We start from the raw sequence: 16,824 nt of genomic DNA on the forward strand, positions 1-16,824 counted from the left end.
GATGGGGGAGGAAAGGCAGAAAGATGCTTTAAACTCAGGGAGGCATGGCTTTTGGAGGAGCAGGTCCATGCCTGCCTCCTTTCTGATTTGGGCCCAGCTGGTGGCTCCAGAAAACCTTAAAGATGACAGGCTACGTTTCCTACCATGGATCAGTGGGTCCTCGGCAGGGCAGGGAAATCCTGTGAGCCCTTCTTGCCTGAGCTGGTCCTGTTGGGCTGGGACTTACCGCCTGACTTGCCAGGCTGTCCTGAGGCCTCCAACAAACTACCTGACAGTCTGTCTGACTTGGGATGATTGTATTTTATTGGGTTGTGGTAAATTAACTAGCACGTTCATTTATGGATTGTTGGAAAAGTCAGCTTCCAAAGAAACAGAATGCAGGAGGTGGTCAAAGCCAAGGTTCACGCCCCATGTTCGGCCCTGACTCACCCTGGGGTCAGAGTACAGCAGAGCCTCTGGCCCAGCAGTGACTAGCATCCTGCACTTTGGGGCTGTCCCCGTTAGACCCTTTGCCTCCCTGGTGGCCTGCCCGGGACTGACATAGAGATGGCCTTGCACTCAGGCCAGTGTGGGTGGGATACGCAGCTCAGATCTTCTGTCCTGGTGCAGGTAGCCCCCCATGGGTCCCAGGAGCATTTGGTTTTGTGGATGGTGGTGAGTGGACCCACTTTTAATAGCTTCTCTTTTGTGGGTAAGTAGTAAGATGGAAAAGTCTGTGTTCATTTAAAAGGAGCTGCTTTTAAGCCACAAGGAAGGTAAATTAGCCAAGATTCCTTAATCCCATGGCTAATCCACCAATAGAAAATAGTGTTTCATGTACTTCTCGAGGAGAGCTAATCCTCCGTAGAGGTGGGGGTTGGGGGTTGCAGAAACGTCAGAGAAATCCTATATCCCCGAGATAATGTGAAACAGAAACATAGACCTATGGGCTCGAGGGACAAAGGCTCATTTTGTGTTGTTAGCAGCAAACTGGGGGGTGAAAAGGGTTGGTTAAAAAGACAGTTGCCTAGCCTGGAGAGATTGGGAAGAATTTCTTCAAAAACACATTTTATTGTATATCGACTCTGTGTGATCCTAGACAAGTTAGTCTATTGGACGCCAGCGTGAGAGGGAGTCTCCTTCTTCCCCTCTATAGTTCAGGGCTCAGAGCTGTTTGCCCTCATCAAATGAGGTCTGAGGTGGAAAGGGGAGGAAGTGGGCTGCTTCCTGGACTCCCAACCCACTCTGTGCACCCCCACATCCTGCTGAGACCAAGGCCAGCTGACAGGGGCCCCTCCATCCTACCTACCCTCCAACCCCTCCCCCACCGTTCCCTCAAGCCTCCCAGGTCCAAGGCCCAAGCTAGAGGGAGGGGAGCGGGTTCCTTACCAGCCAGTCGGGCTCATGGGGACCTGGGCTGGTTGGGGCAGGACCCAAATTCTCTGCATCTCCGTGGTGCTCAGGGCCTGGCATTTGTCCATCCAGCGCCCTGTGTGGCACCTACTGTGTGCTAGGAGCTGTGCCTGGGAACAGGAGGACAGTGGTGAGCAAGAATTGACAAAAACCCCGTCCTCGTGAAGCTGACATTTAGATTGATGGAGGTCAACAGGCTGTCGAGGGCCAGCATCTGCACCTTCAACTTGAGGGCCCCTGTGCCACAGATGATGGGGCGCCGGACAGAGGCTGGGCCAGAGAGCTAGAGCCCTGGCTGGTGGGAAGGGCAGGGCTCAGACCAGCAGCCCCGTTCTCAGGAAGGTGTGCTGGCCCTTCCAGCCCACATTCACCCCGCAGACATAGGACAACTGGCCGGCCAGGGCACCATCCCCAAGACAGGGTACTGCGTGTGCGCATGCACACGTGTGTGCTCACACAGACATACACCAGCAGACAAAGCTGGAACTGGCAGGAGACGAGGCAGAGCTGTGCAGGCGCTGAACCTGGCAAACCCACTTTGTTTTGATAGCTCACAAGACCCCACAGCAAAGAGATTCCCCTTTTCTTGCATCTGTTTTAGATCTTTAAAATCTGAGTGAAGTCAAAACCATGCTATGGGGGAGATTAATTCCACATTTTTCCATCTTTGCAATGAAACCAAAGGAAAGTTCGACATTCTGTGCAGCATAGTCAAGACAGGGGCCTTGAGCCAATGGCCAACGCCAGGATGTTTCCCGCAGCCTGGCACCAGGGTCCCCAGTGGTGTGGTTGGGCAGCTGTGCCCTCTCCCGAAGCCCCAGGGCGCCTGGGACACTACCACCAGTAATCTGGCTTCTGGGGTGGGGGGCGGGGGCTGGGATGCCCCCACCCCTGTGGGAGACCGCCTGGAGGAGCCCAAAGCAACCACAAGCCTGGAAATGATTAAAAGGAACTTTCCGTCACAAGAGAACTTTAAGGAGCAGCCAGACCACCACGTGCCCTGATGGCTCAGTCCCTACCAGGCCTGACCACAGGCTGCCTTCTTCAGGGCCCCATCCAGCCCCATCTGTGCGCAAGGCCCCCGCAGCCCAGAGCTCCGCCATGGCCCCTGTGAGGTGGGGAGCCATGTTGCCCATAGTACACCCCTGTGTCTAGAGCAAGGGCCACATAAATATGAGCTGTTAGTACAGGATTACAGTGGAGCCCAGAGAGATGCATTGTACAGATGAGGAATCTGAAACCTTGAGTCCCGTAGCTTCCCCAAGGCTGCTCAGCAAGCTAGGAGTCAAGTTCAGATCTGAACCCAGGAAGAACAGTCCTGGAGCCTGTGTTCTTACCACAGGATAAAGTTGGGGACCGGAGGTTACCATGGCAGCATTTTTCCAAGGGCCCGCCCCCGTGCTGTGGCCAGGACATCCTGGGGGAGGAGGAGGACAGGCACTGAGAGTGGGATGAGACCCGGAGGTCTTCAGGGGGAAGAGGGCTGGAGTGGGGCTTTGGTCAGAGAGAGCCGTGGTAATAGGCAGCGCGGGCCTGGAGTCCAGCCTTTAACCCTGAGCTCCTGCACAGGAAAGTAACATGGGAGAAGCAGGTGGAGGGGAAGGGTGACCCAGGAGTCCCGGGAAGCTGAGGCAGCAGAGGGGGAGGCCCTGGGGCAGGGGTAAACTGCCTGGATCCGGTGAGGGTACTCCTCGAGCAGAGCCCTGAGGTGAGGGCGTTGCCCAGCCTGATTCAGCAGCCAGAGGGGTCGCAGACAGCACGGTCCAGTCCCGGGACTGGTTTCCTGCACCCGGTCAGCCCTTCCTGCAGCCCCCCCCCTCCAGCACCCCCCTGTGCTCACCACTCCCCCTGCCCTCTCCCAGCCTTTGGGCCTTTGCCCCGGGCTGCCTCCGCCCTGCATACTTCACCTCCCTCCCTCCGACTTTCTCCCCACTCCGTGGCCCTGGCACACAGCTGCACAAGTGGCACCCCCCACCCCAACCACTTCGCCCTCTTGCCTCACTGCCCGTCTTGCCCCCTTCAGGCACTGGTGGCTCCGTCTCCTGGCTTTCAGCTACACTGCTGTCTTAGGACAAGTTAGTTCCCCTCACCGCTGTGTCCTGAGCCTGGCAGAGTGCTTGTGGGGGTGGGGGGGGTGTCACTTCTGGGCCACCTATCTTCCACGGTCTGGGAGGCCTGGGAGGGGCCCCGTGCTGTACCCAGAGCTCTACTGAGAGCAGGAGGCAGATGTGGAGAAGTTCGCTGGCTGGGGTGGGGGGCCGTGGGAGAGAAGCCTGGGAAGAGGGGGTTGCTGTGGGAAAAGCTGGGACACGGCCTCCATATGCAGGAGCGTTCTGTGAGGAACTGGCCGGATAGCTGAGAAGTGCTGCACATAGAACGGCTGGTTGGTCTCCCTTCATCTTTCTCCCGCCTTCCAAAACGTTACTCACTCTTAGTCGTGGCCGAGCTGCTTCGCCAGAAGCCAGCCCAGACAGGGCAGGTGTGGCAGCCACGCCAGTGCCTAGAAGCCCCCTCACAAGCCAGAGTCTCTTGCTGGCGGCAGCTGACAGACCTGACAGATGTGGGGATGTCCAGAGGGCCCCATTGGTGTACTGTGGTGCCCTCAGGGCTTTATGGAAGTTGGGCTCCAGGTTTGCTGCTACATTTGCCCGCAGGCTATATAAGAGAGAGATTTTCAGCAAAGGTCGAGGTAGCTGCTGTGCTCTGGGCGGAGGAGCAGCTGCAGAAGGTGCCCTGGCTCGGAGGGTCTGCCCTGGGTCTGTGGTCCGAAGTGCCAGGTCACTCCCTTCCGTCTCACCTCCAGCTGAGGCACCACTTGGCCACGGTCAGTTCCTGGGTTGAGCCTCTTCCCCAGACTCGCTTTGGAATCAGCTTTGAGAACTGGCCACTCTGAAACTTGCTCAGACCTGTGAATGCGATAAGGCAGTGCCAGGGAGTGGAGGCTTCCCTGTTCCTGTCCCCTGTGGCTGAGGGCCCTGGGGCCCCTCCTCCACCTTGCCTGTGGCCACCATACTCTCTTCCTTGTTTAGCCACTCCAGACCAACCACACTGAGCTCCTTGATAGTTCCAAGTGCACCATATTCTTCTGTGCCTCAGGGCCTTTGTACCTGCTGTACCTGGGGTTTGGAATTCGTTTCCTTCAGCCCATCTTGTGTTGTCTCCTCACAAAGGCCTCCCAAGCCCTGGTCAGAGTTGGAGGTCTCCTAACCAGGTCTGTCAGCCCCAGAGTAGGTGAGCCGTGTCAGGGTCCTGGATTTCACTTGGATCTCACTCTGTGTGAATACATCCTGCTCCTTTTCTTGCCTTGTCTCCAGACACAAGTGAAAAGGGGATGAAAAATGACCCGAAAAGCAGGTAGAAACAAGGACTGGGGGAAGGAGCTGAGGAAAAAAATGCAAGACAAGCCGGTCTCAATAGGAAACCAGTCTGGGGAGAAATAAGAACCCAGCAGGGCTGAAAGAAGGGGAGGTCATGCCGTGAGGAAGTTGGGGGCCAGGAAGTAGGCAGAAGGGAAAGAGGAGAAGCCCACCAAGCCCAGGGAAAGCACGATGGCAGAACTGGTAGGGAGAGAGTGGTCCCCAGAGGACTGCACACTGCTCTATGAGGCAAGCGGGGCCTCCGAGGGTGGGGGAGTCCTCTCAGGGAGCACTGGACTCTCACCTTCACATGATGCCTGTGCAGAGGCCGTGGGAGCATCCTGGCTCCCCAGCCTTGGCACCAGCCCGCTTGGGCAGCGCGCTCAGGCAGATGCCCTGCAAACCCACTTTGGCCTCTGACGGCACTACCGTTTCCTGAGTCCCTGTCACACACCAGGAGTCGGGGCCTCCTCTTGGCCACCTCAGAAGTTAGTGGAGATGCACACACCAGGCACTGTCCCTCATAGGGCACCTAGACTGGCCCATCTGAGCCCTTGGGGGGCATGGGAACAGTATAGGGGGAGCTGGGCTCTGCTGTTCCAGCTGCCAGAGCCCCATGGCCTCAGGCAGGCATCGGAGACCTGGATGCCTGTCAGTAGAAGCCGTCTAAGGATATGAGGTATGGAGCCATGGTGTCTGTGGAAATGTCCCCTGTGCTGTGTTGTCTCCCACTTGGAGTTGGGGGCCCTGGGTGCCAGACGTGTGGCTGAGGACTGGCATTTTGGTGTGGCTTCTTTGAGCATCACTCAGGTTTTTAGGGGACTAAAAATACAAGCCTGTCACTTTAAAATTGGTTATTTTTAGACCCCACTCAGAAGGCCCTTCAGGGTGTTACATGAACCGTCTTACACGTCTTGAACTGTGAGTGAGAGAAGCCGCTCGCCTGTTAATGTTGACTTGACAGGGGACAGATCAGTGTCTGCTGTCCCCTGAGCAGGAAAATGAGGGTTCGCGTGAGATGCCCTTGTTCGGCCTCTCCCGGGAGGATTTTCCTCTGGAGAGCTCAGGCAGCCAAGTCAGGCTGGAAACAGTTCCCTGCTCCAGCTGGAGCTGGACTCCCTCGTGCTCATGGTTTTGGTCCCCAACACCTCTATCACCCTCCTCCCTGTCTGGTCCCCTGTGTGGGGCTGTCCCTTCTTTGTCAACCACTGAGGGGCCAGGCTGCTTTCCAGGGGGCTTCAGCCGTGTCCCTGACATCCTTGTGCCCCTGGTTCTGTCTGAGACCCAGGGGCTTATGGGTCCATTGCTCTCCCTGCTTGTGTCCCCCACTCTGCCCCCAGCAGTGAAGATGATGTTAGCAAAACAAAATAGCCTTGCTGCTGGCTCTGGTCCCCCGCCGGGCCAGAGGGGTCAGAGGGGCCTCACACTTAACCTGTCCTCTCTGGAGCCCATTCTCACCTCTTGCGGTACCGTCCTGTCCCTTCTCCCACCCCACCCCCCCCACCAACTTACCACCGGGTGCTGGAAGTTCATACCTTGTGGGTGTGTCTGGTTAGGCCTCTAACACGCCTAACCAGGGTCATGCAGGTCCTCCCTAGAGCATCCCCGTGTGGCAGCCAGAGGGGTCTGCTCCCCACTCGGCCTAGGACCACCAAACACCATCCTGTGCTCTAAGGCTGAAGGCAAGGCTGCCTGGTGTGGCCGGCAGCGCTTTGCCCCATCTCCTGCTTCCATGAGGCCCTTCCTCATTCCTGCACAGGGCCCTCCTTTGCTCTGTCCCTCCTGTTCCTTTCTTTCCCTGCCAACTCTGGGCTCTGTGCTCACTGATCCTTTGGGCCCAGCACCCTCCTTGCCTGCTTGCTTGGTGAACTCCTTCTTAGCCTTTGCTCACCCCTCCCTTCCCCCACCCAGACCCCTCGGTTCTTCCCAGCACACCCTCCTGTTCTATCCTGCTACTTAGTGCTTGGCCTCTGGATGGGGTGTGTACCCCATGGCTCCTGCCGAGTCTGTGTGTGCCCTTGTCAACCTCGGTGACTTAGGTCAGCCCAGGGAGTCACGTGCCGAGGCTGAGCCTGAAGAGAGTCTGGGGCAAGGGTCTGCAAACTTTCTTAACAGTAGCTATCAGGCTTTGTGGGCCAGAGGGTCTCTGTCACAACCGTGCAACCCCATCCTTGCCAGAAAGCAGCCATAGACGGTATGTAAATAGGTGGGCATGGCAATAAAACCTTATTTACAAAAGTGGGCAGCAAGCTGAGTGTGCCAGGCCTCAGTCTAGAGAAACAACAGAATATGTTCAACAGCAAGCAGGAATGTTCCTAAGGGCACTATTTCCCATGACCAGGGCTGTGGCATCCTGGAAATCACCAGTGACAGGAGCAGCAGAAAGTGGTTCAGAAACAAGCCCTCCAAGGTGACCTGCTGACCAGGTGTGACTTTGAGAATGAAAATTCTGGGTCTCCTGTGACCTTGCCCGCCCATGAAGCTCCCCTGTAGCCGGCAGGTGAAGGCTGTGACCTTGGAAGTGGAGGGTGTTAGATGAGGGGTGATGGGTCCAGGCATGGGGTTTGAATTTTATTTATTTTTTTTTTTTTATTTGACAGAGAGATCAAAAGTAGGCAGGCAGGCGAGGGAGCAGGCGGTGGGGGGGGAGCAGGTTCCCTGCTGAGCAGAGAGCCTGATGCAGGGCTTGATCCCAGGACCCTGAGATCATGACCTGAGCCAAAGGCAGAGGCTTAAACCACTGAGCCACCCAGGCGCCCCAGTGGGGTCTGAATTCTGGTTCCTGTCACTGTGGTTCAGGGAGAGAGTAGTCAAGCCCTGTGTTGTGAGGGGTGGGGCACGAGCAGGGAATGGGGTGAGTTCCATGGCGTGTTTGGGAACTGATCATTTATGCTGAGTGACACGGCCCCCAGTAAAAGAAAGCATCTAAAATTCAAGTTTTCGGGTGGTTTCTCATCACATATCTATTAAAAGGTTCTTGTTGATAATGTCCCTTTTGTCCATATAACATTACCTTTTTGTAGCCAAAATTGTGACTTTTGTGATAATTCCAAACCTAAATATCCAGTCAGGTGAGAGAGTGCTTTGTGGGGTTTGGGGGCATCTGAGGCCTGGAAGCCACCTCTGAGGGCGGTCTGATGGTGTGAGGAGCTGCTGGGTGACACTGGGGGGTTGTTCGTTCCCATTTAAACTGGAGCCACTGGGCCAGGTGACCTGGGCAGGACAGAGGTGTCTTCTGATGGATAAGAACAGAGATGCACGAGGTTCTCCTTAGACTGCCTGAGTTTGGGCTTTGGGTGGGGGACACACAGGTCTCCTGGGGTTACATGGCTGTTACCCTTCAGGCATGGCTGGAGCAGGGGAGGAGGAAGGTCAGGCCTCACCTATTCGTTCACCATGGGAACAGAGCGAAGGTGCAGGTCACGGTGCTTTAGCCCAAACTCTGAAGCTGGGCCCCCTTAGTTCACGGCCCTGGCTTGTCATTTATAAGCGGTGTGACTTCAGGCAAGCTGCTTAATAGCACTGTGCCTTGGTTTCCTCATGTGAAAAATGGGGATGATGAAGCCTCCCACCCTGGAGGGTTTTTGAGGAGTGCTTGGCGTATCATGAGCTCTCCGTGAACGGCAGCTGCCAAGAGCGGCCCCTGGAGCCGAGTGTGTCAGAAATCATGAGGATGACCGCCACCCCCCCACCCCCCACCCCCGGCTCCCCCGAGCCTGTCCTGGGTCTTCCCACCATTCTCCCTTCAAGTCTGGACTCCTCACTCCATTTGCAGCGGGGACTCGAGTAAGCTGCCCGGATGGCACAAGGCCCAGGGAGAGGGAATGAGTTGCCTGGTTTCTCCACAGTCCACAGACAAGAGGGACCTTTCCGAAGGAGTTTGGACCCCAGCATGCAGGAGGCCTAGGACATGGGTCACCTTGCCCAGACAGGTCCGCCCAGCAGCCAGAACCCTGGCCTCCTCAGCCGCTTCTCCACTTTCCCTTTGCCCTGCTGCAAGGGCAGAGGCCTGCAGACAGCTGGGTCAGTCAGGGCTGCTTCCCTCATTGGCATCTGCCACCAGACCTCCTTGGGGACTTAACAAGCTGTGGGACTTAGAAGGGGGAGAGGCTGGGACCAGACCTCCGACCTACCGCTCCTCTGCACAGGAAAAGGGGAGGGGCCTGTGGGCCCCGGGGCTGCTTGCAAGGCCAGACCTCATTTGCCCTGAGTGGAAGGAGGGTGAGAGGGTGGGTTGGAGGCAGGGGTGACGGTGTCTGGAAGACTGTGGGGCTGTTTGCTTCAGTAGTGCGCCTCCCCACCCTCTGGGGCAGGTGGGCCTCATCTCTGGGCACCATGTGGCAGGACCCAGAGTGCAAGGCGGGGTGAGCAGCCTGCTTAGCATGGATGGCCCTGGGCAGCTGGAAGAATGGACTACGGCCTCTGTCTTCTGAATGCTGAGGCAGCACGTATTTACTGAGGCTTGTGGTATGCCTGACATGTGAACAAGGCCATGCAGTACGGCCTGGAGCCAGTCCTTGCTGGGGACGCCCTCGCCCACCCATGTGCTATCCCCAATGCTTTTCCTCTTCCGCCAGAGGCCCCAGCAGCTGGGAGGCTTGGTGGCACCATAGTGGCCTGGGCTGAGTCACTGCAGATGGCCCACCTGCCCTCTTGCTGTCTGTACTGCCAACCCTGAGCATGTTTGACCTCTGTTCCTTGAGTGCCCCAAAGGCACCCACTTGGTCTCAGGGGAGATCTTCCTCCGTGGCGGAGGGAAGGCACATCAGCAATATCAGGCATTGGGATTTCTAGGTTTCACTTGACCTTGAGAGACACCATTTTCCATGAAAACGACACCCCATGCTTTATTAGAGTAGGATTATTAAGGAAAACTTGTGGAGCAGAGGACACCAGACAACATTTAACATAAAGATAATCCAAAAATCGTCCTCCTTTCCCTGGCCCATCCTTCCGGCTCAGACGGGGGTCGGATGAGATCAAATGTGAGTGCGAAGAGCCTGGTGGACCTCATCCCCGGATGGCGACTGTCACTCAGCATCTGGGCAGAGCCGGGGGGCACTAGAAGTAGAGACCAAGCAGAGATGATGACTCTTCCAGAGTCGGTTGCAGCTGGAGAAGGGGAGAGGCGGGAGAACCACAGGGAGGAGGGGAGCTGCAGATTTTGAGGAGTCGTGGATGTGAAGCCTTCCTGTCTGCAACAGGCCAGGAAGCACGTCCTCAAAGCTCCCCAGGGGAGGGCCCACAACCAGCCGGACAACCAGCCGGCACCCTCCTTCCAAGGGCTGCAAGGGAGAGATGGGTGTGCAGTTATGTTTAAAGAAGTATAATATGGACAAATGGCCGTATTTCTACCGAGCAGAAGCATGGGCCCCCCGTGGAACTAAGTGGAGGCCTCGTGAAATGCGTGGCACCCCCGGTTTTGACGCTCGCCCCGCACCCACTGCCTCCACATTTGCGGATTCTGTCCCTGTGGAAAGTTAAAAAGGGCGGGGAGGGGGTGGGCACGAGGAAGAGCAGGCCGGCTCCCCTACTGTGACCTGGAGTCCAGGGCCATCGGAAAAAGTCTGGATGGGGAAGGATTTTGGAGCTTGGCTCAGCGCGCATTTCACAGCAGCCAGTGGAAACTTCCAGGAATGCTGCTCTGGGCCAGCCAGGGGCTGTTTCCGCCGCCCCTTTTACGAGGTACAGACCCCTCAGCGGCTTCTGGCCAGAACAGGGGGAGTGTGACTGTTCCCTTCAGCCCGGCTCTGCCTCTTGGGGTGCAGTGCTCCTTTTCAGGCTCAGGCCTGTACCCCCGGGTTCAGAGCCCCTGCAGCCCAGGTCAGCTCCCTCAGAAATGGCCAGCCGCCCTGAGGAGCAGCCTCCGTGAGCAGCCGACATCCGTGCGGGATGCTGTGAGAATTTATAGCTGCCCGAGAGGATAAACTCCTTCCCAAAATGTTTCAATGGTTTATTAAATGTATGAAAGGAAAGTTTCCTTTTCATTGGACCAAGGCCCAGAGCCTCCTTGGAGCCTCAGGGAAGGTGGCAGAACCTCTTGGGAAAGCCCATAGACAAATGGGCAAAATTAATAGAAAGTATTGTTTCTTAACCTGATCCCTTTCTGCTGGTTGTCAGCTGCACAGCACAGGGACCAAGCCTGCCTCGCTCATGGCGGATTCACCCCGGGCCTGGTGCAGGCCTGGCACTCACCCAGTCCTTGGGGAGGAGGTGAAGGAGAACTCAGCCATCATGGCCAGCCTGGTGAGGGCTGGGCTTGGCTGTGTGACTGGTGGGCAGGCCCTGGGCAGGAGTCCTTGAGGGCAGTGAGCCAGCTGCTCTGTGGGGAACACACGGGCTCCCAGACAGCACTACCCCTCTGCCAGCACTCTGTCCCAAGCCAGAGAAGGTGGGCATGTTTTTTTACAGCCTTGTCCAGCAGCCATGTCTATAACACTGGCCCCGGCCCATGAGGCACATGCCTCCCCGGCACGTGGGACTACCGGCTTTTGGCAAGCCAGACGGCTAGGTCCACAGGCCAGCCATGCTGGGTAGGCAGGAGAGGACAGGGAGCCACGGACTCAGCCTCTGGAAGCCAACATGATGACAAGCGTTCCCAGCATGGATCAAGCTAAGAAATGCTGACCACCATCTTGAGTCACCTCCTAGGCTCCAGGATTCCTGTGACCTTGGCATTGTCCTTCCATCACAGAGGAAAAAAGGGGCTCAGAGATGGAGTTAGGGCCTGTGTCTCAGAGGACCTATTCCTGCAGTGGTCCTCATTGGACTCAGACAGGCAGAGGCCCTCCTAGGCTCAGAGTTGCTCAGTCACTCACCTCCCAGCCTGGGAAGCCCCTCCAGGTGTGGAGGTGTGAAGGGTCTGAGACGTGGGCAGGACCCAGATAGGGTGCCTTCATTTGGGGGTGTTGTTTTCTTACCTTTGGAATGGAGAAGGGTGATGATCTCCAGTTGATTGTGGACAGAAGCCTAGTCCAAATGAGGAAGTGGTTCTGCTCTGGATTCCCATCTAAAGGCCAGACTTTCGGGGCTGGGCATCATGATTCTTGGTTGTCTTGGGGAATGACCAAGGCTGTGGGACCCGCTGCCTCCCTTCCCTGTGTCCTCCCCTTGCCTGCAGACATCAAAGGACAGCCACGCAGAACCAGGAGGAGACGCAAAGGCTGGAACTATCCCTAGCAGCCACCGGAGACGGGACCTGGCAGCAGGACGACAGGCTGGGCAGCCAAGCAGGACTGGTTGAGGGGATCCCCAGGGCAGCCCTGTAGCCCCTCTGTCCTCTGAGGCCTGACTGTGCCATTTGTCTTACAGACAGTCTCCATCCTGGAGCAGCGGCTGACGCTGACGGAAGACAGGCTGAAGCAGTGCTTGGAGAACCAGCAGCTAATCATGCAGAGAACACCACCGTGATCAGGGGAGCCAGGATCAAGAGCTCGCTCGATTTGGGGGGGTGGGGTGGGGGATGGCAGGCGGGGGATTTGTACTGGGGGACTTGGGTCAATAAACGAAGGGGATTCAGCTCCGCCCCCGAGACCCTGGGGTTAGGCACTTCTGTCCCCCACCTGCTCTGCCCCCGGAGGCTTGCCACCTGCCAGCGGAAGGCCCCTCTGGGCAGTGCCCGCACAGACACAGAGGACTGCGTTTGGTTTAATGGGAAGGAGTCACTTGAAAATGTTTGCTACCTTAGAGTCCTCATGGACCCGAAGATCACAACACACCCTCCCCCCAGAAGAGGTCGCCCCTAGGCCACCTTATGGGGTTTTGTCCCTCTCTCTGCTGAATGCCTGGCTCTTCCCACCCATGACAGCTTAGGAGTGGACTGACTGCCCATTGGCTGGGCCAGCCAGGAGTTTCCTCTAAATATGACAAAAGGCTCCATGGGGGCCATCTGAGTCAGGTTAGTCCAGGAACAAGCGTGCGGTGGGGTGGTGGTGGCTTCACTGTGGCCTGGATTTCTGCCCCACACGTGTTCACTGGGGCCCAGTGGCTTCCTCCTCTGGACACCTGAGGGTGAAGGAATCTGAAATTAAAATGGACTTTATTGAGCTTGTCATAAAAGTGGCTCATTCTGAGTGAGACCTCATCAGTGTCCCCCCCACTCCTCAGGGTCCCTAAAGGGAGAATGAAAGCAGTGGCTTCGAGGGCCTTTACCAGGTCACCTTGGGCACTCGGGACACTCATCTGCATCTGCTCAGGGAACTGGGGGAGCCAGGACAGCCGGAGCCCCAGCCCAGCACCCACCTCCCTCTGGCTGGCCTCAGCCAGTTTCGTCAATTGGGTCCTGGAGGACTCAGGCAGCTGCATTTCCACGTTCTCCGGAGGGTTCCCACAGGCTTCTTCCTGTGCACTGCACAGGGAGAGCCGGGCGAGTGCCCTCCACGTGTCTGGGTGCCGTCCGTGTCTCTGGCATTTGGCTTCTTGGGGCCCAGCCAGCCAGGGAGGTATTTATCCTTCAACATACCTGCTGTGCCCTGGGGGTTCGGGGGGTGCCGCGTTAGATCTTCTCAGGAGCTGTTGGTACCATGCAGCTAATGAGCTTCCCAGCCTCTGCAGCTTCCAGGTGGGAGCAGAGCCTGAAGGCTGGGAGTTGGGACCGACACGGAGGCGGCCTCCATGGAGCCTGGATGAACGGCAAGAATGGGGAAGCTGCCTCTCCCAGCTGGTAGGGGAAAAGCCACAGTCCAGGGTCAGGCTTCAGCCAGCTGTGTAGCCTTGACACGGTCACATAACCTCTCTGAGCCTCAAGTTCTTGTTTTAGGCAGGGCTGGTAAGTACCCCTCCAGGGGCTTAGGAGGTAGACCCCCTCCCCCGGAGTTCTGTGAGTGGGGAAGAGACTGCCAGGCAGGCCTGCGGGTCTGAATTGGCAGGTAAGGCGCTCAGATTGCTCAGGAGGTCAGGAGCTCCCCCTGCGTGAAGGCTCTTAGGGAGTCTGGGCAACGCTAAGGGAGCTTGCTCAGGACGCCCTTGTGGGGCCAGTCTGGCCATCCCCTCCCATGCTGGACCTGTGGGAGCTTCCAGACCCGAAGCTAGAGACCCCAGCGTTGGGGCTCTGGTGATCTGAGCCACCAGTCCAGGGGGAGGTCATCTGCAGGGACACAGATGGTACCCCTCACTGGGGACGACAGGACAGAACCACGTCTCCAGGCAGCGTGTGGCTGCTCTTGCTCTGGCCAAGCCAGGTTACCGTCTCCCTGCCTTCGGTTTACGCCAGGATTGAGCTGTGAGTTTCTCTGTGAAGAAAATGTGGATTGAGAGCCTGTCAGGGATTTGGGAAATGGCCTGGGGGCAATGGTGTCTCTGGGTCCCTGGAAGCCCCACCCTGGGCTCTCCCAGAGACAGCCACAGGCTGTCTGAGAGGCAGGGCCCTCCTGTCCGGGCTCCCTGCACACTCACACACCCGCCTGGAGGCAGTCATCGAAATGGGGGGCAAGATGGTTCTCGGAGAGCAGCGCTTGTCTTTGAATCACCGCAGAGACCCACCTCCTCCAAGCCTGAGGGTCAGCATGTGACACAGGCCAAAGCTATGAAGGGGCCAAGTTCTTGCCCAGAGTTCCTTTTCTTGCTCCCGTGGGGCCTGACTTGGGACTTCACTGCTCTTGAGTGAGGACCTAGGAGCCCAGATTGCCCCTGAGAGAAAGGGGACAGAGGACCCTAAGGTGCTCTGACCCCCCCACTCCCCGCCCCGTGGAGGTGCTACAGGACCCTGACTTGGGCAACACTGGGCTGGTCGGCTGTGGGGGCCTCATAAGCAAGAGAGGAGTGTGGAGCCCGGGTGGGCTTGAGGCAGCTTGGCAAGGTTGGGGGCCACGGGACAGGGCCTTTCTTGTGATGGTGTCTCCCTGCCAGGCCTCGCCAGCAGCTCCCCTGTAGTAGGGGCTCCTACCAGTCCTCCCGCTGGTGCTGCCAAGCTCAAAAGCAGCCTTCTGGAAATGCAAATGCCTCTGCTCAGCCACCATCTCTCCTGATTGTGGATTTTGATAACCGAGCTCTGTAAAAACCAAATTGCATCTCTCTGTCTCTGTTTGCTAGAAGGGTGAGGTGAGGTTAGGGGGCTTTGTTAGGTATATACAGTGGTAATTGCCACCACCCCCTCCTCTCATGGCCCAATTTTCCTAACGTGAACTAAAAGAACAGGTGTCGGTGATTGGCGATTTCTTTTTTTAAAGATTTTATTTATTGGGGCGCCTGGGTGGCTCAGTGGGTTAAAGCCTCTGCCTTCAACTCAGGTCTATGATCCCGGGGTCCTGGAATCGAGCCCCGCATCGGGCTCTCTGCTCAGCGGGGATCCTGCTTCCTCCTCCCTCTCTGCCTGCCTCTCTGCCTACTTGTGATCTCTGTCTGTCAAATAAATAAATAAATCTTTTTAAAAATATATTTTATTTATTTTGAGAGAGTGAGAACACGAGTTGGAGGGAAGGCAGATGGAGAGGGAGAAGCAGACTCCCCACTGAGCAGGGAGCCCGATGCGGGGATCCATCCCAGGCCCTAGAGATACTGACCTGAGCTGAAGGCAGACTCTTAACCCACTGAGCCACCCAGGCGCCCCTGATTGGTGATTTATTTTTATTTATTTTTTAAAAGATTTTTTAATTCACTTTTTTGACAGAGTGCTGGTCTAATCGGGCACATGAAGTGCTCAGAGCAGTGACTGGCACAGAGCATGACTGTGGTCCTTGTGTGATCCCCCTCCACCAGCCTGGGATGCTGTCACTTCAGCAGGTCAGGCCCCTTCCCCGGAAGTTAGTCCTTGTGTCCATGTGCTGATGGTCCCAGGGTCCCTCTAGCTCTAGAATTCTGGGTGGTGAGAGTTACAATCTTTTGATGCAGTGGGCCCTGCCCTGGACATCCCTAGGGGTGCAAGAGGGATTTGGGCCAGCTGGTGGGCAGAGGGGCTCAAGGCAGTCCCTCCCCTGCCCCAAAGGCAACCACTCTAAGGCCACCTCCTTGGCTGTCACCAAGGCCGCCACCCCGGCCAGCACGGGCTAGAGGGTGGGTGTTGTGATGACCCGGAATCCCGGAAACCCAGCCCGCTGAGCAAGCGAGAGCGCGGTGACTCACACTGGCCCTGTTGTCCTGGCTCACTGTCATTAACCTCATTTTCCTAGATGATGTGCTCAAGATGGGCCCTTGATGGCTCCTGCCTTAATTGGTGTGTGGCCATTTAAGGGGGCCAGAAATCCCCCCAGGGCTTCTCACTGAGCACCCCCGCTCCATCCCACCCGCTCCAGGCTGCTGAGGAGGGACCCCCGGCCAAGACAGCAGTGGCAGGCCGGAGGGGGCCCAGGGTGCCGTTCCACTTCCACTGGGCACCGGGCCCTGGCGCAGGGCCTTGTCCCATTGCCTGATGTGCACTAGCTCACCCCAGCCAGGAGGCCGAGGCAACCTAGGCTCACTGGCTTGGCCACTCTGGGGAAGTCTTCTAGAGGCTTTGTCCCTGACTCCCCACCGAGGAGGGCCCAGCCTGTGCTCAAGATAGGACTGGAGCCAGGCCAGAGAGCCGGGGGCGACGGCATTAGGAGGCTTTCCTGCCAGCCCCTTCTGGGGCTGGGAGCCGCTGTGCGCAAACAGTCTCCCAAGAACCTATTTATAGAGCAAGGCCAAGGAGAGCTTTCCCTTCAGGTGAGGCCACCTTGAGCCCCACCTGCCTAGGAGTGCTTTCTGGCAGCAGGAATGCCTCTCCTGACCCCCACTCTCCTACCACCTAAGAGATCTGAGCACCTGGGTAGGGAACCTGGGCAGGAAAGGAAGCCCTGTGCTACAGCAGCTTCCCTTTCTTGGCTCTAAGCTTCTCCTTCAGGCACAGTGTGTGTTTCTGCAAGTGGGACTTGGGCACCTTCCGTGGGTAGCCAGGAGGCAGGGGGCTGGCCCACAGGAGCCAGGGCTCACACCAGCAGTGTCATTCTGCCTCGCATCCTGACGTCGGCCGTGGTCCAGCTCCATTCTCCTCCTGCTGGGTGCCTGGACTCGGCTTTGGAATCAGGACAGCCTTCAGGGCCGTGGATGTCCCTGAGCGCTGCAGCCTGTGTTTAACCAGCCCATGTTGCTCTCCTGGTCTCAGGTCTGGCCAAGGAGGGCT

At 57.4% G+C, this 16,824-nt stretch overlaps 1 protein-coding gene across 3 annotated transcripts in view; it reads left to right on the forward strand.

The window, feature by feature from the left end:
• The window catches only part of POC1A (POC1 centriolar protein A), a 68,917-nt gene extending 56,123 nt beyond the window's left edge, over positions 1-12,794 (forward strand). Inside the window, exon 11 of one of the 3 annotated variants that reach the window (XM_044253454.1) lies at positions 11,869-12,043. In XM_044253454.1, the coding sequence (XP_044109389.1) occupies positions 11,869-11,991 (123 nt within the window). In that variant the 3' untranslated portion in view covers positions 11,992-12,043. The other 2 variants (XM_044253455.1, XM_044253456.1) reach the window with 2 other exon arrangements.
• The last annotated feature ends 4,030 nt before the right edge of the window (positions 12,795-16,824 follow it).

This window comes from Neovison vison, chromosome 6, assembly GCF_020171115.1.
Source record: "Neovison vison isolate M4711 chromosome 6, ASM_NN_V1, whole genome shotgun sequence".
NCBI classification, from domain to species: Eukaryota; Metazoa; Chordata; class Mammalia; order Carnivora; family Mustelidae; genus Neogale; species Neogale vison.